This window comes from Scardinius erythrophthalmus, assembly GCF_964197995.2.
Source record: "Scardinius erythrophthalmus genome assembly, chromosome: 6".
Lineage (NCBI taxonomy): Eukaryota > Metazoa > Chordata > Actinopteri > Cypriniformes > Leuciscidae > Scardinius > Scardinius erythrophthalmus.
In genome coordinates this window covers 31,347,953-31,370,032 of record NC_138226.1, presented here as the reverse complement: position 1 = coordinate 31,370,032, position 22,080 = coordinate 31,347,953, and the positions used below count along the sequence as shown (strand labels likewise).

At 40.1% G+C, this 22,080-nt stretch overlaps 1 protein-coding gene across 10 annotated transcripts in view; it reads left to right on the top strand.

Moving 5' to 3' along the window:
* The window catches only part of dgkh (diacylglycerol kinase, eta), a 103,634-nt gene that overhangs the window by 39,674 nt on the left and 41,880 nt on the right, over positions 1-22,080 (top strand). For 6 of the 10 annotated variants that reach the window (XM_081368944.1, XM_081368947.1, XM_081368946.1 and 3 more), the window contains 3 exons: positions 5,087-5,167; positions 21,053-21,157; positions 21,891-22,023. In XM_081368944.1, coding sequence (XP_081225070.1) covers positions 5,087-5,167; positions 21,053-21,157; positions 21,891-22,023 — 319 coding nt within the window. Of the gene's footprint in view, positions 1-5,086; positions 5,168-7,770; positions 8,499-21,052; positions 21,158-21,890; positions 22,024-22,080 lie in introns of those variants that run through there. The other 4 variants (XM_081368949.1, XM_081368951.1, XM_081368950.1 and 1 more) reach the window with 4 other exon arrangements.

Here is a 22,080-nt window from a genome sequence, read left to right as displayed (position 1 = left end):
GAAGACTGGAGGAATGATGCAAAAAAAATTTCAGCTTTGCATCACAGGAATAAATTATATTTTAAAATATATTCACATAGAAATCTGTTATTTTAAAGTGTAATGATATTTCACAATATTTACAGTATTTTTGATTGATTGAATAAATGCAGCCTCGGTGAGCTTTTTTATGCACTGAATAATCTGATCTTTTTGTTTGTGTCCGTCAAGTTGCAAAAACAATAATGAAATATAAATATAGCTGCGAGCAGCGATTACGGGCCCAAGCCGGTGGCACCGCAACCCCAGTGCCTTTAGTTACCTAAAGGCACCGGGGTGGCGGTACCGCCGGCTTTGGCCCTCCATCGCTGCTCGCAGCTATATTTATATATATATATATATATACATACATACATACACACACATACATATATATGTATGTATATATATATATATATATATATATATATATATATATATATATATATATATATATATATATATATATATATATATATATATTATTGTTCAAAAGTTTGGGGTCAGTAAGATTTTTTATGTTTTTAGGAGAAGTCTCTTCTGCTCACCAAGGCTGCATTTATTGATTAAAAATACAAACAAAAACAGTAATATTGTGAAATATTATTCCAATTTAAAACAGCTGTTTTCAATTTTTAAATATTTTACATAGTAATTCATTTCTGTGATCAAAGTTGAGTTTTCAGCATCATTACTCCCGTCTTCAGTGTCACATGATCCTTCAGAAATCATACTAATATGATGATTGATGCTCAATAAATATTCATTATTATTTTCAATGTTGAAAACAGTTGTGTACAGATTTTTTTTTTTCAAAATGCTTTGATGAATGTAAAGTTCAAAAGAACAGCATATATTTCAAATATATATATTTTTAACATTATAAATGTCTTTACTGTAACTGTTGATCAGTTTAACTCATCCTTCATAAATAAAAGTACTGATTTATTTTATTTATTTCCCCAAAAAATAAAATTTTAATTATTACTAACCCAAAACTTTTGAGCGGTAGTGTTTAATGTTACAAAAGCTTTAGATTTCAGATAAATGCTGTTCTTTTGAACTATTCATCAAAGACTGTACACAACTGTTTTCGACATTTAAAATAATAATGAATGTTTCTTGAGTATCAATCATCATATTAGAATAATTTCTGAAGGATCATGTGACAGTGACGACTGGAGTAATGATGCTGAAAACTCAGCTTTGATCACAGGAATAAATAACAGTTTAAAATATATTAAAATAGAAAGCAGCTGTTTTAAATTGGAATAATATTTTACAATATTACTGTTTTTGTTTGTATTTTTAATCAAATAAATGCAGCCTTGGTGAGCAGAAGAAACTTCTCTGTTATGTGCGCGCCACAGACTGCACGCACGTCCGCTTAGAGTTCCGCCTTTTGCCTTCCGTCAATATTACGTTATTAGAAAAATTTTTTTTAGAGAATCGATTTTTTGACATTTGTGAATCGATTCAGAATCGTCCACGTCCGCATCGCGATGCATCTAAGAATAATTTTTTTCTCCCACCCCTAGATTTCATACAGCAGGTTAATAAACAGTTACAATTAAGTCACTTACATTTTAGATGCAATGTTGACTGTTTTTGTTCTGTTTCAGCAGCGAAAATAGTTAAACAAAGATCACGGCAGAACCATCACTTATCACGTGTTTTCTCATAACTGAACGATTCAGCATTTTTAACGAATCGGTTGACTCAAAGATTGAATGATCAATCCATAAACATCTGTCTTAATCATGATCGACTCATTCGAACGAATCGTTTGAACGAATGAATCAATGACTCGCTTATTAAGATGGATGCCTGGCGACACCTAATGGCGGTTTAGTGTTGTTTATTCTTTCCCACATGTGTGTGATTTGTGTGTGCAACATTATCATTATTTTTCTTTCACTATTATATTAGCGATTTAAAAGCACCCACTCGTGTCACACGTCGATTAACCGGTGGGAAAATATCCTCAGACACATACCTAATAAATGTACATTTAAATACAATATTGGCCTACCTGGTAAAAAGTTTTATATACTATTTTGATGTCCTTTTGGACACAAGAGGGCAGTATAGCCCTATGTTTGCTTTTTTGTTGAACCAAATAGCACTAAATAGCCTGTTTTAACTTTTTCATTCTTCTTGAATTGCAAAAACAGAATAAAATGGGTTTAGTTGTGATATTTGTATTCTTTTATATAGAAATAAATGGTATATAATTACATTTTTAGAAGATTTTTAGTGTTTCCTTTTTGGACATTACTTTAATCCCTCGCCATAGCAAAACCGTTTGAGATATTTATTATCCATTCACAATTTAGCATATTTAATGTAGTTTCATCATGTTGAAAAAGTTTGGTACGAATAAAATAAATAGTTTAAGAGGAGTGGCTAAAAATTCAGAGGCTGATTTTGCAAAAAAATTCACATTCAGACCAAAATATCTGACTTCCTGATGGCCAGAGCTATTGAATGTAAATTAGAAAGTTGTCCGGCTTGATGAGAACAATATACAAACTGTTTTTTCTTTACTGTAGTTAAAACTAACCCCCCCACTTTTGTCAAAAGCATGTTGAAAGTGACACACTTCCTGCTGCCAGTTGGTGGCGCTATAACTTTGACTCACAATAGCTACATCCATCTGATCGGCCTCTTACCACGAACACACTGCTGAAGTTTCATCAAGATCAGTTAATGTATGCAGAAGTTATTCCACTTCCGTGTTTCTCTTTTCTCGCCATAAATTCGATTCCTCGCCACAGCCAAACCGTTCGAGATATCAAAAATCCGTCCGCAATTTAGCATCCTCAAAGTCTTGACTACATGCACACCGAGTTTGAAGGGGACACGGTGAATTTTCTAGGAGGAGTATTTCACATTCCACAGCAAGCGTTTTCCAAACAACCCATAATAGCCGACTTCCTGTTGGGCTGGCGTAAAACTTGACCGGGGTAAAGTTGTTCGGCCCGATGAGATCTATATGTGTACCGAGTTTCATATTAATTCATGCGAGCGTGTTTGATATATGGATCAAGTTTTAGAACCCCGTTCAAGGGGGCGCTGTTGAGCCCCCCAGCCACGCCCGGGTCCCAGCTTCAGCCCGGCCCTGATGGCCGTGGGTTCTGACCTGTGTGCAAAGTTTCAAGAGTTTTTGAGCACGTTAAGGACCCCAAAAGCCCCTGAAACCTTGATTAACAATATAAAAGCAATAGTCCAATCCCCCCCTCCCCTCACACACACACAGACACAGAGAGAGGGAGAGAAAATTCTTCAGAAAATCCACATTCAAACCAAAATATCTCTCTTCCTGTTGGTCGGAGATGGTTCATGTAAATTAGAAAGTTGTCCGTCTTGATGAGAACAATACACATACCAAGTTTTGTGATTCTAGGAAAAACTAAGCCCCCATTTTTGACTAAAGGTGGCGCTACTGAGCCATTCCACCACGCCCGTTTCTGAAACTTTGCACATGTCTACGGGCTAATAAATGTGATGTGTCTGTTGAGTTTCATGCAATTTCAAGTATGTTAAGAGTCTCAAAAGCATCAAAAAATAATATTAAAGTTTGATGCGTTGCCACGGCAACAGTATCTAAGATATCAATAATCCTTTCACAGGTTTACATCTGCCGTGTGTCTACATTGTACACATAAAGTTTGAAGCAAATCGGGTAAAAATAAGACACTGATTTCAAAGCATTTTAATAGTGATGTACTTCCTGCTGCCTGTTGGTGGCGCTATAACTTTGACTCACAATAGTCACATCTGTGCGATCGGCCTCTTACAACGAACACACTGCTGAAGTTTCATCAAGATCAGTTAATGTATGCAGAAGTTATAACACACTTCCTGTTTCATTTTTTCGCCATAAATTCGTTTCCTCGCCACGGCCAAACCGTTCAAGATATCAAAAATCCGTCCGCAATTTAGCATCCTCAATGTCTTGACTTCATGCTGACCGAGTTTGGAGGCGATTGGATGAATTCTCTAGGAGGAGTACATTAAATTCCACAGCATGCGTTTCAAAACAACCCATAATAGCCGACTTCCTGTTGGGCTGGCGTAAAAAGTAAAAGTACGAAAGTTGTTCGGCCCGATGAGATCTATATGTGTACCGAGTTTCATATTATTACATGCAAGCGTGTCTGATTTATGGACCAAGTTTTCGGACCCCGTTCAAGGGGGCGCTGTCGAGCCACCCGGCCACGCCCGGGTACCAGCTTCAGCCCAGCCCTGATGGCCACGGGTTCTGACCCGTGTGCAAAGTTTCAAGAGTTTTCGAGCACGTTAAGGGTCTCATAAGTGCCCGAAAGGTTGACAGAAAAATAAGAATAATAATAATAATAATAAATAATCCTACCGAAAACAATAGGGCCTTCGCCCTTTCAGGGCTTGGGCCCTAAATAGTAGATTAAATGGTATAAAAAATAATAAAAAATAATTAAATTGAATTAATTTCGATTATGAGAGATATCATTTCCGTGACAAAAAAATGACAATATAATACAATATGTTTGCTCATACTCCCCAGTCCTAATTATGACTGAAGAAAAGGACAAATGTTTTGTTAGCAGTGGTTTCTAACATCCCGGCTCGAACTGAAAGCGTATCATATATCAGGCCTTTAGTTCTTGCTCGCTGCACTGATGGAGTAGATCATGACGCACCCAGCTGTCTGCGATCCATCTTAAACTCATATAACACACAGTACACGCATGTCAGCGCATAGGATAAGGCAGGGATGGGCAACGTCGGTCCTGCAGAGTTTAGCTACAACCCTGAAAGAAAAAACTCAGTAATCCTGAAGACATTGTGCTTGTTCAGGTGTGTTTGATCAGGGTTGGAGCTGAACTCTGCTGGACAGCAACACTCCAGGACCGACGTTGCCCATCCCTGGGATAAGCAATATTTCAATAAGCTCATTTTTGTTTCATTTCAATAGAACAGTATCAATGTGCATAAGATGTTTGCTTTCTTAGACATTGTCAATGACAGCTAATGCTGTTGCGGCTGTCCATGTTTACTGATCTCTTCTTTCTCCTCCTGTTCACAGTCTCTTATTTTCGACGAAGTGGATCTTTCAGATGCGAGTGTTGCCGAATCAAGCACAAAGAATGTCAACAACAGTTTCACGGTAAGAGCTGATACATATCTACACTAGTGCTGTCAGATCGATTAATCGCATCTAACATAAAAGTTTATATATATATATATATATATATATACTGTACATTTATGTAAGTTGCGATTAATCGAATTAATAACAGTACTAATCTAAACATATAAAAATGGATTATATTATGTTATATTATATTATTCATATTATATTATATTATATTATATTATATTATATTATATTATATTATATTATATTATATTATATTATATTAGTTATATTATGTTGTATTATGTTGTATTATAATTATTTGGTGTTGTTGTTGGCTGTATATTCATTGAGCGGTGGTGTATAAATATCCAAACCTGTTTACTATGAACCTTTTCACAGACTGTGACAATGCACTAATACTGTTTTTTAACATTGTAATTCTAGTAATTTTTTTTTTATGAATTTTCATAAAACATATGACAATTTTTTTTAACATTATACTTTGTGTTTTATCATCTTGGATTTAAATAAATAAAATCTTAACTTTAGAGAGTACGAGAAACACTAAGAGAGTGTTTGTAAAACATTGGAGGGAGTGACAGAAATGTTGGCATCTTTCTGTCTTCTCTCTTCACCCTAGCAACCATTTAGATCAGCCTAGCAACTGTATAGGAACATGAAAGCCATATCTCAGCACCAGAACATTGTAATAACTTAGGGTTGGCCTCTATTGACTTTGGGCAGTGTAATCTTATCATAGCAACTACCTATGAAACTTAGCAACCACACAAACACCCTAGCAACCACCTAGCAATGCCCTAGCAACCACCCAGAACACCTTACCCACATTATAGTGGATTTTTCTTTTGCTATTGGATCAATTGGGAATACAAACAATTGTGTAGACTCTCATTCACCGCTATAGAAAAAAGAAAAGAAAAATATTTCTTCTTTTCATAAAAGAAAGTATTATCAATAAAGGTTACTTATTTTCTACACAGCGAAAAGAGCAAACGCTGCCTAAGGAAAGACTTGTCGTGCTTTTCCATGCTATGGCATCTGTGTGTGTTAGTGAGCAAGTAAACATGTGTCATCAGCTGAGATCAAACGGGACGAGGAGCAGCGACTGTGGTCATGTCCTTCTAAAAACGGCAGGCCAGCTCCCCAGGCACGGCTATAAAAAGAAACAGCGGAGGACTAAGAAAGCTCAGAGGAGAAAGAGGGGTTATTTTTAGCAGCAGAGATGTTAGTGCTCCACTGAGCACGCTTTGGACGATTTGATCGCTGGCGTATATTGTTTAACAGAGGGCCGGCCGCGTGGACGCGTGTGTAACGCACGTGCTCTGAGGTAGTTGCTGCGCACCGCCTCGTTTAACAAATGCTTTTTCCCCTCAGAAAAAAAGAAATCGCCCACTGCCAGGAAAAACAACAGATGCTCATTATACTTATAAATTATTGAGAGGCCCATGCTTTTTTTTTAGAAATAAAGTGCATGTTCTTGTTCTGCAGGGAGATCTGCTGATTTCAGAAATACACTACACTCTTCTGAGCGTCTGAAACCCACTCGAAAACCTGTTTGAAAACATTATCATTCGGACCCTGTGGTGCAGAAATGACACACTTGTCTTTTGGGAGAATTTGCTCTGTGGTGGTTGATTGTCCTCTCGAGGCTCTTGAAGGTTATATTGCTCTTTCATGTCTCTGGAGACTTAATTGAGTTCTCCGTAATGTTTTGATGAAGTAGCAACAGATGTGTCTCCTAAAATTCTGTGGTAGAAATAAAAATAGTCACAAATGAAACCGTTGTTGATATAAATGAACAGTTTAAGCTATAAAATGAATATGTATAGCATAGCTTGGATTATTTGGTCTTGGAATAATTTGATGAGAAAAGACTTTTGATTGCACAATTCTTGTAGTACAATATCTTGAGAACAAATCTGAGCACATAATAATGCAATTATTTCTAATAATCAGAGTAAGGTCTTAATCGCAGTAAGGTGTTTAGGCGTACATGACAAAAGCAGAACTCTTCACTCCAGTTTACATGCACTTTTCATTTTTCGAATTATTCGCTAATTATAGGCATAGTCTCCATTTGCACTTAATCTCATTGCTGTATATTATATTATATTATATTATATTATATTATATTATATTATATTATATTATATTATATTATATTATATTATATTATATTATATTATATTATATTATATTATATTATATTATATTATATTATATTATATTATATTGGCATCATTATTGCAGTGATTATTATGTTTCTAGATGGAGTGTGTAGCTTTTCATTTCTTAAACAATCATGTAGGAAGACACATCATGTCAAGATTCATCAGGCTCAAATTGTGAAAGAATGGTTGGGAAGAAGGATGAATAATCATTTTCACACATGAATTGGCAGCTCTGAGTCCAGACCTTAAATTCATTGAAAGTCTTTGGGATGTCCTGGAGGAGACTTTACAGAGTGCTGGACTCTTGCATTGTCAGGACAAGATCTTGACCAAAAATTGATGCGCCTTTTGATGGAAATAAAATGTTGTGATGTTATTTTCATCAAGAGGTGCATCAATGTTTGCTCAATATCTAATATTGACAAAGCAAGAGTCAAGCACTAAAAATAGTCACTAAGGAGACAGTTATTGACAAAGTAAGAGTATAATCTATACGCTTAATGTGTATAGCATTGCTTGGATCATTTGGTCTTGTTTGATTCAAATTGAGAAGACTTTGATTGCAGACTTCTTGTACAATATCTCAAGCACAAATCTGAGTTTGTGACATTATTGAGATATCACTGGGTCTTATTCTCAGAAGAAAACCTGAAAAGCAGTAGACACAAGCTAAAGTCTCCATTTGCACTTAATCTTGTTGCTCTCTAGGAGACAAAATGGGTTTCCTTTTTGAGTTTCTTTCCCGCAGCAGGCACCTTTTCATAATACACAGCCACTTTTGGCTTCATTTTTTTCTCAGTGTACTAACCAACTGCTTTGTAGTCTTGCTGTGTTCTTTCTGTTGCTAAAAATAGCTCACAGCCCTGTGAAGGGAGAGAGAGAGAGAGAGAGCGAGAGAGAGAAGTGATCTGTCTGCGGAACAAAAGGAAATCCTCGGAGTGATGTCACTCAATAACACCTCCCGGTGAAGGGATTCAGTCTGAGCGAGGGAGTGAAAGACACAGAGGACACAGGCACAGCGAGTGATGGGAAGAGGTGAACGCTAGCTTGCTCTCTTTAGTGACTCGCTTCTGCTTGACTTGGCAAGCGCTCCGGGGACAGTTGCAATGGAGAACAGCGTTCAGCCTGGAAACAAACACACGCGACTTCTTTAGGACAGCCTCTCGGTATGCAGGAATTGTTCTTTATCCGTACATCGAAATTTGTGCTTGTGCGCGTGTTTGGCCATGTGGAAGTGTTCAGTGCGGCGGTACATGTGACATCGCATGTGTCTCCGGTGGGCTGTTCCTTGAGCGGTGGAGGGTTCTGCAGAGGTTGGGGAGGGTGAGGGATCCTGAGAAACCAGGCTCAACACACACACACACACACACACACTCACAGGCATCAGCTCACGATAACAGAAGCAGCGGTGCAGTTGAGAGCGGATCGCTGGTGAGTGCACTACACACACACACGGCATATGCATGAACACCGTATCCCGATGAGTGTGTGTCTACACACGCTTGACATCTGGGTTCTGCTCGCTAGCGGAATGGAAACTTGTCTCTTTGTGAACACTGACATTGTCCGCTTTGGTTTCTGAGCATGTAAGAGGAAAGGCAGGACGCTGCATCTTGATGTGCATGTGAGCGAGGCAAACCTTCCAGCAGCAAGTGCTTTTTATCGCTTGTTTTCGAGAGCAAGATTCCATTATACTAAGTTGGCGCCGGCTTGAGCTTTAAAGGGGATGCGCACAAATGGATTTGTCATTTTGTATTTATGTTTTAATGGCGCAGACTGATGCATATCTTATCGTGAGCTGGTACGCTATTGCGAGAGACTTACAGCAGCTTCAGTGCAGCATTAAAATGAGGGAATGTCATGTTCCGTGTGTGTCCATGTTGGTACTTGATGCAAAAGGTATCCATGGACTTTTAGATTGAAACTTGCATGAGGGAAGGTCTTAGGTCCTGGTCACCATTTTAAAAAAAGAATTCTCCATGTTTAATCAGCTTTTTGCTTTTAGTAGTACGTTTTAAATGGTCCTGCCATTTAATTTTTAATTATTTTTAATTTTTAAAAGTATCTTCCTTGTGGTTTTCTATAATTGTTCATGTAGTGTCTGTTAATTATTCTATGTAGTCTTTATAATTATTACGATACTCTTCAAAATAGTGTTTAAAAAAGTTCTAGATTTTAAAAGGACAAAGCAGAATTCTGTGTCATTTTTCCAGGTGCTTTGTAAACAGATCGATCGGCGTAAGACGGCGGCGTGGTAGTGTTTTATCCGTGATGTTCTACATTGTCCTGACTAATGGAGCTCATTTAATGATGAATTATATTATAAAGTCAGGTGAGGCTAACCAGATCAATCCAGGAACAATGATAATGAAATCTACATGATAAAACCAGACTGATATTGGAAATATTATTATAAAATGACTTTGTTGATACGGCCCTAATGATCTTCCGCAAGAAAAACGAGCCTGACACGCCTGAGATTAAAGTCCATAAATAGACTGAGCTAGATCTAATGAAATAATAATCAATTTTGTCCAGAGGGAATCCGCTGGCTCACTAACGTGAAATAATGTAGACTTTAAGAGGTACGTATAGAGAGAGTGCTTTAATTAAATGCAGTATCTCTTTCTTGTGGTATGAAAACACTGTGTACCGGTGCTAACAGACAGAGATGATGAATTCTGTATTGGGTGCACTTAACCTTGATGGAGAAGGCTCTTTAACATGCAACAGGGTTCAGACAGCTAAATATTAAGCTTATATATATAGGCTTAATATATATATACATCATAAAATCTTACTGATTATAGAAAGTGGGAATTTCAACGTATACAGTAGTATATTCCATATATATATGGTAAGAATTTTTGTAAGAAGTCTCTTAAAATGCTCACACGGCTGCACTTATTTGATCAAAAATACTGTTATTGAAATGTTATTACAATTTAGAATAAGTGTCTGACTGCATCAGAAATCATTTTAATATGCTGGTTTGCTGCTCACTGTTGGTAGTACTCAATTATTAATAATAGTTCTCATTCCTATCAATGTTGAAAACAGCTGTGCTGCTTAATATTTTTGTGGAAACTGTGATAAATAAATAAATAAAAAGGATCTTTGATGAATGGAAAGTTCAAAAGAACAGCATTTTTTAGGGATGCACCAAATCGTTCCTACCAACTCTTTTCGCTTTTGGGCCGAAATGGTTTTGGTGTGCCTAGATCAGTGACGGAAACACACTTTTAATTAGCGCTTCTCCGATGTGTTCAGCGCCTATTTCGTGACACAACATATGGTTTCTTAAATCTGAAATCTTTTAAGTCTTTGCTGTTTTCTGTTGCTCTTCACTAAACATTAGTAGTGTGTACCATCCAAGTATTGCAAAAAGCTTTGTGACTTTTAATATGAGCAAATTCTCAAAAATAAAATATGTCGATTTTATTATGAAATTCAAACAATAAATTTAGTTTTGGCGCTCTTTAATACGGCGTGACAATTGCTATATATCGCCTCAGCTCAAGCGGATAAAGCGCACGTGAAGCGATCATCTCATCTTCTCTTTACTACTAGTTACAGCACATAATAAACATGGGTGAACACCAGAATGTATGTTTAAAGATACATTACAACTTACTGAAATAAATACTGGCTCATGTAATCATTTCAACCAGGGAAAGACATCAATAAAACTGCTTGTAGGCTATACAATATCACTTACCTTTACATTTACCTCAAGCAAGCTTAGACTCATTAGTTAGCTTTAGCAAGAATAACTCTAAATATATGCACTGTATTACATATTAATTATATTTTTTACTTAACCTGTTAGTGATGTCTTCATTATTTAATGTAGGCTATTTGAATAAATCTGTCATGAAAACATGTTATTACAGTTTATTGTTGTTTAAATGTTTATATTTCACCAACAAACTGGAGCAATTCTGTTATAAAAAAAAAATAGATATAAAAATTGCCTTGTGTGCAATTTATATGTTTGTGCAACTGTCACGGTTACCGTTGGTTTCTGCACTACATTACCCAAGATTCCCTCTAGAACACCTGCACTCACTCTCAGGATCATTAATCACCCGCACCTGTTCCCAATCATTAACCTCATCAGTCAACACATAAAACATTCCCTGTGATTTCAGTCTGGGTCAAGCCTCCAACAGGAACAGACCATAATCCGTTGTCTCCGTTTCCTCTGACACATCCAGACTTCAAGCTGTAATGTATACTTACCTGAAACACTCACCTTTATGTCATTGTTGTGCTGTCTTCAGAAATCCTGTCTGAGTCCATGCTGCCTGAGATCCTGTGTTCCTTTGAGTTTCCAGTGTTTCAACTGAGTTTGTTTGATTGCCGATCTGCATCTGAAAGAGAAGAGACAAAGATTACTGAACTGAGATTGCTTGACGTCAACTTATCCAAAGTGAAAGTGCTTACCTGCTTTTCACCCCACAACGAGTTTCCTTCACGACTTCTGCACTTAAATTGAGTGAATACTCACCTCGCACTCTGATCATCTGTAAATAAAGCTGTGTTTGATTCACTTACCTCTGTCTCCTGGTCTGTATCCTGACAGAAGGCTTGACCGCATACCGTTATGGATCCTACACAGCCCGCAGACCGTGTTTCTGTGAACCCCAAGGAATCCACTATTTTCAACCAGAACGGTAGGACTCTGGAGGAATTTGCTAAAGTTTTCCTTTGCCTTTATCAGGATGGGAGCTGGGATGAGGACTTCCTTCAGCAACAGTTCTGGAGCGGGTTAGACGATCCACTTGCCCAGATACTACTGTTGGATGATCTCGATCTACCTCTCATCAAACTCATTGACCGCACGCTGTGGGTGTGTGGTTCATCACTCACTGTGGAAGACATCCAGTCTGATCTCCACGTCCAATCTGCTTCCCTCGTCAACGCAACTAAACCCAGGCATCCAGTCAGCCCAAGCCTGCCCGAAAAGGTAACGGTCCTTCACCGCTCCGGACCCATAGCGGAGATCACCTGGCCTAGGTCACGAAAGCTGGTTTCAAACAGTGCTGATCTGGCGTCCAAGTTATTTGACCCCGCTTTAATGTCCGTCCGGGGAGCTCGCAGATCTGCTCTACGTTTCACCAAATCCACCAAACCAGTCGTCTGCCCAGCCGAGCCAGAGCCTGTTATCTGCCCAGCTAAATCTGAGCACATCGTCTGCCTAGCCGAGCCTGCACTTCACGCCAGTCCAGCCGAGCCTGCACTTCACGCCAGTCCAGCCGAGCCTGCACTTCACGCCAGTCCAGCCGAGCCTGCGACTGAGAGCATCATGCCCGCCGAGACTGAGAGCGTCATGCCCCCAGAGCCAGTCGTCGGCCCAGATGTTCCGAGTCCAGTTCCGAGTCCAGTCCTCGAGCAAGAGCCAGAGCCAGTCCTCGAGCAAGAGCCAGAGCCAGTCCTCGAGCAAGAGCCAGAGCCAGTCCTCGAGCAAGAGCCAGAGCCAGTCCTCGAGCAAGAGCCAGAGCCAGTCCTCGAGCAAGAGCCAGAGCCAGTCCTCGAGCAAGAGCCAGAGCCAGTCCTCGAGCAAGAGCCAGAGCCAGTCCTCGAGCAAGAGCCAGAGCCAGTCCTCGAGCAAGAGCCAGAGCCAGTCCTCGAGCAAGAGCCAGAGCCAGTCCTCGAGCAAGAGCCAGAGCCAGTCCTCGAGCAAGAGCCAGAGCCAGTCCTCGAGCAAGAGCCAGAGCCAGTCCTCGAGCAAGAGCCAGAGCCAGTCCTCGAGCAAGAGCCAGAGCCAGTCCTCGAGCAAGAGCCAGAGCCAGTCCTCGAGCAAGAGCCAGAGCCAGTCCTCGAGCAAGAGCCAGAGCCAGTCCTCGAGCAAGAGCCAGAGCCAGTCCTCGAGCAAGAGCCAGAGCCAGTCCTCGAGCAAGAGCCAGAGCCAGTTGTCGGCCCAGATGAGCCGAGTCCAGTTCCGAGTCCAGTTCCGAGTCCAGTTCCGAGTCCAGTTCCGAGTCCAGTTCCGAGTCCAGTTCCGAGTCCAGTTCCGAGTCCAGTTCCGAGTCCAGTTCCGGAGCAAGAGCCAGTCTTCAAGCAAGAGCCAGAGCCAGAGCCAGCCTACGAGCAAGAGCCAGTGCCAGTCTTCCCAAAAGCTCTTCCTTCGCCGCTGGTCTCACCCAGCTTAAAGCCCTCTTCGCCGCTGATCCTGCACAGCCCCGAGCTGCCTTCGTCGCTGGTCCTATCCAGCCTAGAGCTGCTTTCTCCCCCTGCCTCATCTAGCCATGTATCAAAACCTGACAAGTTCTCCATTAAAATTTTGGGGGGGCGCAGTATACCTGCTAGGGGGACCGCGGAGGTCTTTACGACAAGGTTCCCAGTGTCACCATGGCAACCTGAAAAAATATCACCACCATGGCCACCCGAAGGGTCCTCACCACCATGGCCACCCGAAGGGTCCTCACCACCATGGCCACCCGAAGGGTCCTCACCACCATGGCCACCCGAAGGGTCCTCACCGCCATGGCCACCCGAAGGGTCCTCACCGCCATGGCCACCCGAAGGGTCCTCACCGCCATGGCCACCCGAAGGGTCACCTCCGCCCTGTACTCCCGAGGGTCCGACAGCTCCGCCCTGGACACCCGAGGGTCCGACAGCTCCGCCCTGGCCACGCCCACAGCCTGCTCCGCCCTGGTCCCCTGACCAGCCTGCTCTGCCTGGACCGTCCTGGAATCTAGGATGCCCACCCTCCCACCCCTTTGGATGTTATACGGCGCGAGGACGCGCCTTCGGAGAGGGGGGGGTACTGTCACGGTTACCGTTGGTTTCTGCACTACATTACCCAAGATTCCCTCTAGAACACCTGCACTCACTCTCAGGATCATTAATCACCCGCACCTGTTCCCAATCATTAACCTCATCAGTCAACACATAAAACATTCCCTGTGATTTCAGTCTGGGTCAAGCCTCCAACAGGAACAGACCATAATCCGTTGTCTCCGTTTCCTCTGACACATCCAGACTTCAAGCTGTAATGTATACTTACCTGAAACACTCACCTTTATGTCATTGTTGTGCTGTCTTCAGAAATCCTGTCTGAGTCCATGCTGCCTGAGATCCTGTGTTCCTTTGAGTTTCCAGTGTTTCAACTGAGTTTGTTTGATTGCCGATCTGCATCTGAAAGAGAAGAGACAAAGATTACTGAACTGAGATTGCTTGACGTCAACTTATCCAAAGTGAAAGTGCTTACCTGCTTTTCACCCCACAACGAGTTTCCTTCACGACTTCTGCACTTAAATTGAGTGAATACTCACCTCGCACTCTGATCATCTGTAAATAAAGCTGTGTTTGATTCACTTACCTCTGTCTCCTGGTCTGTATCCTGACAGCAACTCAGTTTTAGCTATTTGAGTGTTGATTATTAAATATGTTTGATTACATAATGAATTGATTATTAATTGATTATTTATTTTCGGTTTCCGGCCAAGTGCATCCTGAATTTTCGGTTTTGCCACAAAATTATTATTATTATTATTATTATTATAAATGTCTTTACTCTCAATCTACTGTCAATCTTTTAATGGCCCTTGCTGAATAAAAGTGTTCATTAAAAAAAAATAAAAAATTCTTACTGATAATAGAAAGTGTGAATTTCAACTTATACACTAGGATATTCCAGTAGGATTCTCAATAATAAATAAATGCATTGTAATAATAATAATGCATGCTTCATTAATTTAGGACTTTTTATGGTTCTTTTTATAACACTAACACCAAGAACAATTAACTGGCATTGATATCTTACTGAATCTGAGGTGCTGTCCAAACGGTTTCCATCAAATCGCGTTGGCGACTCAAATGACTTTAGACCTTCATTAAAGGTTTAATCTGTTGCCTCTAGAATGTTCTATCGTTGATTAGGTCAGACTCATTCCTGCGTTAAATAAAGCGGCGCTTGTCTCACACGGATGCTCTCTTCGAATTCTCTCCGCCTCTACTGCCCTTTCCTGAGTATTGAACTGGAGCGGTTTCACTTTCCCCAGACAACAATCAGCCTCCTCAGTCAATGACAGTCTCACTGGTCTGAGAGCTGTGAGATTTGAGCGATTCCTTACTTCCTACTGCACCACACACCGCTGCTCTTTTAAATATCACTTCTTTGACCAGTTTCTTGTACATCTTTCTACCAAAATGGTTTTGGTTCTCAATTTGGTGGTTTTGCTGGTTCTTTGGCTTGCATTTCAATTGACTCTAAACCAATTGATGACAAAACAAGACTGTTAATACTTAACTTGCCCACATACAAACACATAAACACAGAGTAGCGATGATGTACAACTTACACATTTTCAAAATCTACTAGTTGGGAGGGTGGATGAACTATAACTAATTTTGGTAACACTTTATTTGACAGTGTTACATATGTTACATGTACTTACCATAGTAATAACTGTAAATTATGCATAATTACATGCAACTAACCCTCAACCAAATCCTAATCCTACCCTAACCCTATAGTAAGTACATGTAGTTGCTTAATATTACTTAAATATATAATTACTCTGTAACAATGACACCTTAAAATAAAGTGTAACCCTAATTTTAACTGGACGCCTCATATAATTAAGTTGGTTTTGGGTTGTTTTCTGGACCCTGATCCCGAACAGATTATGCGGGTTCTGAGAGGGGTATCAAACTTTGCATGATACGTTTATGTAAAGTTAAAAATTTCACAATTTGACTGTTTAAATATAAGTGAGGATAGGAGCAGGCTTCACTCAATGCATATACTATTAAACTTTAAGAGTGCTGGCCTGGATAATTAGAATGCATAAAGTAGGAGAGGGGCCGCACTATGCATAAATATACTTTTATTTGCACTGTTTAAATATATAAATTGTTATATCAATGAGAAAAAAACTCAGAAAAGTGTGAGTGGAATTTGTTTTTTACCATTCATTGAACTAACTCCATTGTGTGAGAACGATCGAAAAAAAGCTTGAACTCTAATGTAAATATATATATTAACCTAGATTTATTTTATGGTTATAGTTTTAGTTAACTATAATTGAACTGTGGCAGTTAATATTATATGTTTTCCCAACAAATCTGTTGTTCTGGTACACACTGGTACCAGCTACTGTTTTGTTTAGCTTTCACCTACATTGAATGACAATTTAGCATTATTTAATTGCTTTTTACAAACAATGCAGTTCTTCTACGCTGGATCGCTGAGGTTTAAAAACCCAAAAATTCCAAGAAAACATGTTGGATGACTAGTAGATCAATGTAACCCATCCCGATTTATACGGCCCAGAACTGGTTTCAGATTGGGAACCAGCACTGGCACCCACTCATTGTAAAATAGACTTTAACGCAATCCTTAGTTCGTCTAAACTCCATTTGAATGTAATCAAGAACTGCAGTGGCGGAGCACAAGAGAAATCACTCAGTGAAGTTGCCGTGTCCTCGGCGCGAGCGGTTGAAGAGGCTTTTAGAGTAAGTGGCTGGCAGGGATGTGCTGGGAGTTGCCCGTGTTTGATTGTGTAAGCGAGAAAGATGAATGCTAATGTGATTACTGCATCACGGCCGGGCATGAAAATTGAGAGGTATGTTTTTTTTGGCAACAAAAATGAATCAGGTATCTTTATAAGTAATTAAATAATACGCCTGGAAAATTCCAACAGCTCTTTCTGCAGTTGACAGCGCAGCCTGGACAGTGTGACTTCTTTATTTGTTTTTGTAGAAGATACGTAGCCTCTCATGCTTGTGGTTTAGATCTGCAGTATCTATGGTGAACATATAAATAAACATGAAGCTTTGTGTCGCAGCTCTCGGACTGAACTGCCCTTCACAGATCCGGGCTGCACTGCTAAACATGCCTCGCAGAACGCTTGTCATTTACAAGCTAGTAAAGGACAACTGGAACCTTACATAGCAGCTGCACGGTGAACTGGCACGAGGTGGTATTTACGAAGGAGGCTTCCAGTGTCTTCCTGTGGAAGAGATGCTCCTCAGATGACTGGACATCTGCCAGAGACACTCTACGCTCTAAATGACCTTATCTGGTTGGAATTAAGAGTCACCTTTAAGGAGGTTGTTTCGTGAAATCCTGAAGGTTGATAGAGAGACAACTGCAAAGCTTGCTCTTATTTAGCATTTATGCAATGTTTTTTTGTCATTTCAATGAATATTTTGGGTTCTACAACATTTATGGTGAAATGTTGAAGCTCAAAAATCTTTTGATTTTTTTTTTTTGGGTGGCATACAGTAAGAAAAAAGTCAGGGTCACACAACTGTACTTTTATAATAAAGAAAGAAGTTTCATTAAAAGAAAATCATGTGGTGCATCCAGCATCCAGAAACATAAAAGCAGGGAATAATATCATAGAGATGGCCTGTTGAATATATGTTTTATCTGATTTGGGCATGTGTGTTAACAATATTTTCAAAAGATACTTTTTTTTTCTTTATCGTCAACAGAAAATAATTTACAGCTACACCGTATTATATTTATAATGGAAGCATCATAAAATTACCATTTAAATATTCATGTCAATTTTTATTATATCACCATTCAAAACAAGATGAGTTTACCAAAAAATAATAATAAAATGAGAAATAAGAATGAATAGACAAAGGTAAACACTAAAAAACACATACATATAAATAAATAAAAATCACAGTGAAATTAAATTTAAAAACTTTAAATGCACAGTGATTCGAAAGTATAGCCACTTTTCAAGACTTATGAGAAAGAAAGAAAGAAAGAAAGAAAGAAAGAAAGAAAGAAAGAAAGAAAGAAAGAAAGAAAGAAAGAAAGAAAGAAAGAAAGAAAGAAAGAAAGAAAGAAAGAAAGAAAGAATTCTGTCATTATATTTACACCCCCCGTGTCCCTTCAGATCACTGTCTCCATAGACTGTAAGTGCATTAGCGTAAGTTTGGATTGATGAGCTGAAATTACTGTTAATCAACATTATTATGCCACAAATGCTGTTGAAAGAATTGTATTGAACCCGGAACATTCTTTTAATGATACCCTGCTAATACCTTTACGACTTCATGACTTTGTCTATTGGTAAAGGAAGTCACGCTGAAGTATAGAGACAAAAGCCACAAATGATTTTGTGGTGTTTAGGAGGAAATACAAGCCTGAAAGAACAATGAGTTGGGGAGGGTTGAAACACTCAGATGCAAACCGCAAGAAATAACAAGCCGTGGATGGAGCCTGCCGTCCAAATGGCAAACATAATGAGCTACAACGCTGACATCCACATAACTCTGTTGCGTTTGTAATTCTCTCTCAGCACCTCTGCTGCTGTTAGTGGATATCTTCAGTGCATTCCCCTGTAATCCGCTCATGCGGCACGACAGCCAGTGCATTTTCTCATTGGGAGATTGTATGGCGTTGTGTAACACAGATAGCGTTGTTTGGTTGGTAACCACACCTCTGAAAACTGCAGTAACCACCAGATAGGCAAAACCTAATTAGAGACGGTTCATTCCCCACCATGCCAGATGGCAATGGCTTATTTTCCAAAAATGAGTGAGGCAACTTATAGTTGAGACACTTTAAAAAAAAAAAGAACAGATGGGAGTTATTTATCGCATCCATGTGAGCTCATTATTGCAGCCAGGAATACAAGGTTATTTTGCGGCTCTTTGTAATTAGTGAGAACACTGACACTTGCGCTAAGGGAGGATCTGTGATGCCAGTTCATTGTGGATGCAGAGATCGGAAACAAGTAGACATTAGAACAATGGTTTAATGCAACCATTTCAGTCAAGCAGAGCACAAACAAGAATTCAAGTTTCTCCCAGACAGCAATGAAACTCTAGAAGAGCACACAGAGACTGGAAAAGGTCTGTAGTAATGGGACACGTTTCTTTTAGAATTTCAAAAGAAATCTCAAAAATGTCTCGAACAGTGCTCAGGTTTGTTCAGACTACAATGTTTGCAATCAAAAAGGCAGAGCTCTCAAATTTTGCAAATCATCTCAGCTGTCCACATTCATGTTCTTATGTAAAAACAAAAATGGACTCATTTGTCTGTTTGAATTCATCCTCAGGAATTTTAGGATAACAGCCTGACTTAATAAGGGTTAGTTCACCCAACAATGAAAATTCTGTCAGTAATTACTCACCCTCATGTCTTTCCAAATCCATAAGACTTTTGTTCATCTTTAGAACACAAATGAAGATATTTTGAATGAAATCTGAGAGATTTCTGTCCCTCCGTTGATACGCAACTACACTTTGACCCTTCAAAAAGTTCATAAAGAGATCGTAAAACTAATCAATATGAATTGAGCAGTTTAGTCCAAGTTTTCTGAAGAGACACGAACGCTTTATATGATGAACAGTTTGAATTTAGGCTTTTGTTCACAAATGTACATTGATCAGCGAACATAAACAGAAGCTCAACCAAAATTTTGGACTAAACTGCTCAATTCATATGTATTAGTTTTCCGATCTCTTTACGAACTTTTTGAAGTACCAAAAGTGGTAGATGCGTAGCTGTCAATGGAGGCAAATACGTCTCTCAGATTTCATCAAAAAGATCTTAATTTTTGTTCCGAAGATGAACAAAAGACTTACAAGTTTGGAACGAGTAATTACTGAAATAATTTTCATTGTTGGGTGAACTAACCCTTTAATGAAACCTGAGGGATTTCTGTTCCTCCATTGAAGTCAGTGATCAATGAACATAAACGAAAGCTCAACTGTATTTGCGTGACACGCAAGCCTAATTGGTTCACACGTATCAGGCAAGCACATTTAGACTTCCACTTACCAAATATGATCTGTCCTATGCATGTGCATTGATCAAAGTTTATGTGTGAATAAAAATCGAAGTTAAATCTGTTACGTCGTACATATAAAGCGATCGTGTCTCTTCAGGAGACTCATCAGAAATCGCTCGATTCATTTGGATTACTTTCACGATGTCTTTATGAACTTTTTGAAGCTTAAAGGTTTGGCGAAATTGACTTTCAGTAAAGGAACAGAAAATGTAATTGAAAATAGCTGATATGAGTGAAAGTCTTATGGGTTTCAAATTAAATTAGGGTAAGTAAATAATTACAGAATTGTCATTTTTTGGGTGGACTGACCCTTTTACAACTGAGAACCAAGTCTCTTGAACTATGAAATAGCAACCTCTGAGAATCGAAACAGTTGGAATTCCCACTGTTTTACCCTGAGATAATTGAATGATTTAGATAATGATTTAAACCCAGTGTACCAACATTGAGAAAATGATTTATGTTGGGATCAGCGGTGTTGTTTCGGTGCAGGTGGTAAGCTGTAATTCCCTGAGGACTGTATCACCTGCTTCACCACGCACGGCGTCGCAGCGAAAACTGTTGGCGGGGTGCTGTGCGCCTTCGCAGTGGCACCGCCGGCGCGTGATGTTAAGGGTGCCGTTATCAATAAATTATAGTGGTATTAAAAGCGCAGAGTTTGACTAGTGTGGAGGCTGCCCCTGTTATGAAACAGGCTTTTAGCATTTTCTCAGGCACTCCGCCTGTCAGCCCAAATCTCGCTCAAGCATCCGAGAGGAAAAGACCTGAGGGGTTGAGGTGGCCGTTTAAGATGAGAAGAGGAGGAGGAGGAGGCAAGGGGTGGGGGGGCTTGTCCCGAGCTTCGTCTTAAAGAGCAGAAGGGGGGGGGGGACTCATTGTCAGTCGCAGTCAGTCAGGCAGGAGGGTGAGACACTCCACTCTCATCTCCCCAGATCTCTGTCTCCCTGTAGGTAATTACACCGTTCCGAAGGCTTATCCTGTGTGCCGAGAACAGGAAAGAAATGGAGGACTGGATCAGCTCGCTGAAATCGGTTCAGTCCAGAGAGCATTACGAGGTAAGAGCACAGTTTGAGTCGAGTTGCATCTTGCATTCTCGCATGCATGTTTGTTGTTTTTCAAGCATACTTCTTCAATATGCTTCTCTCCCACATCTCAGGTCATGTGTATTATAAATCTAGCTTTCGTATTTCCTCTTCTCTTCTCAGTGTTAATAAAAAAAATGATGTTATCCATTTAAAATAGTTCTGGAAGAAAGGAGTTTTGCTCTATTTGTTTGCTGTTGCTAATTGACTGTGAAAAGCAATGTGTGCATGTGGCGGCATTTAACATCTGAAACGGTTGGTCGCATGCCAGTAAATGAAAGTGCGGACTGCGGCGTTGAGTGTTGATTGTATGCTCACTTTGATATGAGAGGAAGATGGTTATGTAAGACTCTCAGCCCCCGTGTTCTGCAATACCACACCCAAAACTCCAGCGCTCCACTGGCACCCCCAACTGTGGGCGCAGTCGGCCTCTTAAATCACTGTCCTGTTGCATCAAGGTGCTGCTGGTAGATTCCCGTGCCGGGAGCGCAGATGTTACGGTGGGGGGGAACCGGTTGTCAGGGAGAGCCGTGGTGTGGTGTTGCACGCAGGAGGGTTGCGTCTCGTACACCTGAGGCTAATTTACATGTGCAAGTCTGTGTGTTGCATGTGTGTGTGTGAGCTGAAAAGCGTAGTCTTTGTTTTAGGGGCTCTGAAAAAGTCTTATCCTGGCGCTGCCAATTTGTCTTAACTTCTCCTTTGCTAGACGGCACAGTTTAATGTGGAACATTTCTCAGGGATGCACAACTGGTATGCCTGCTCCCACGCTCGCCCCACCTTCTGTAACGTCTGTCGGGACAGCCTCTCAGGGGTCACTTCTCATGGCCTCTCCTGTGAAGGTAAGTGTTTGCCCATCTCTCTCTCTCTCTCTCTCTCTCTCTCTCTCTCTCTCTCTC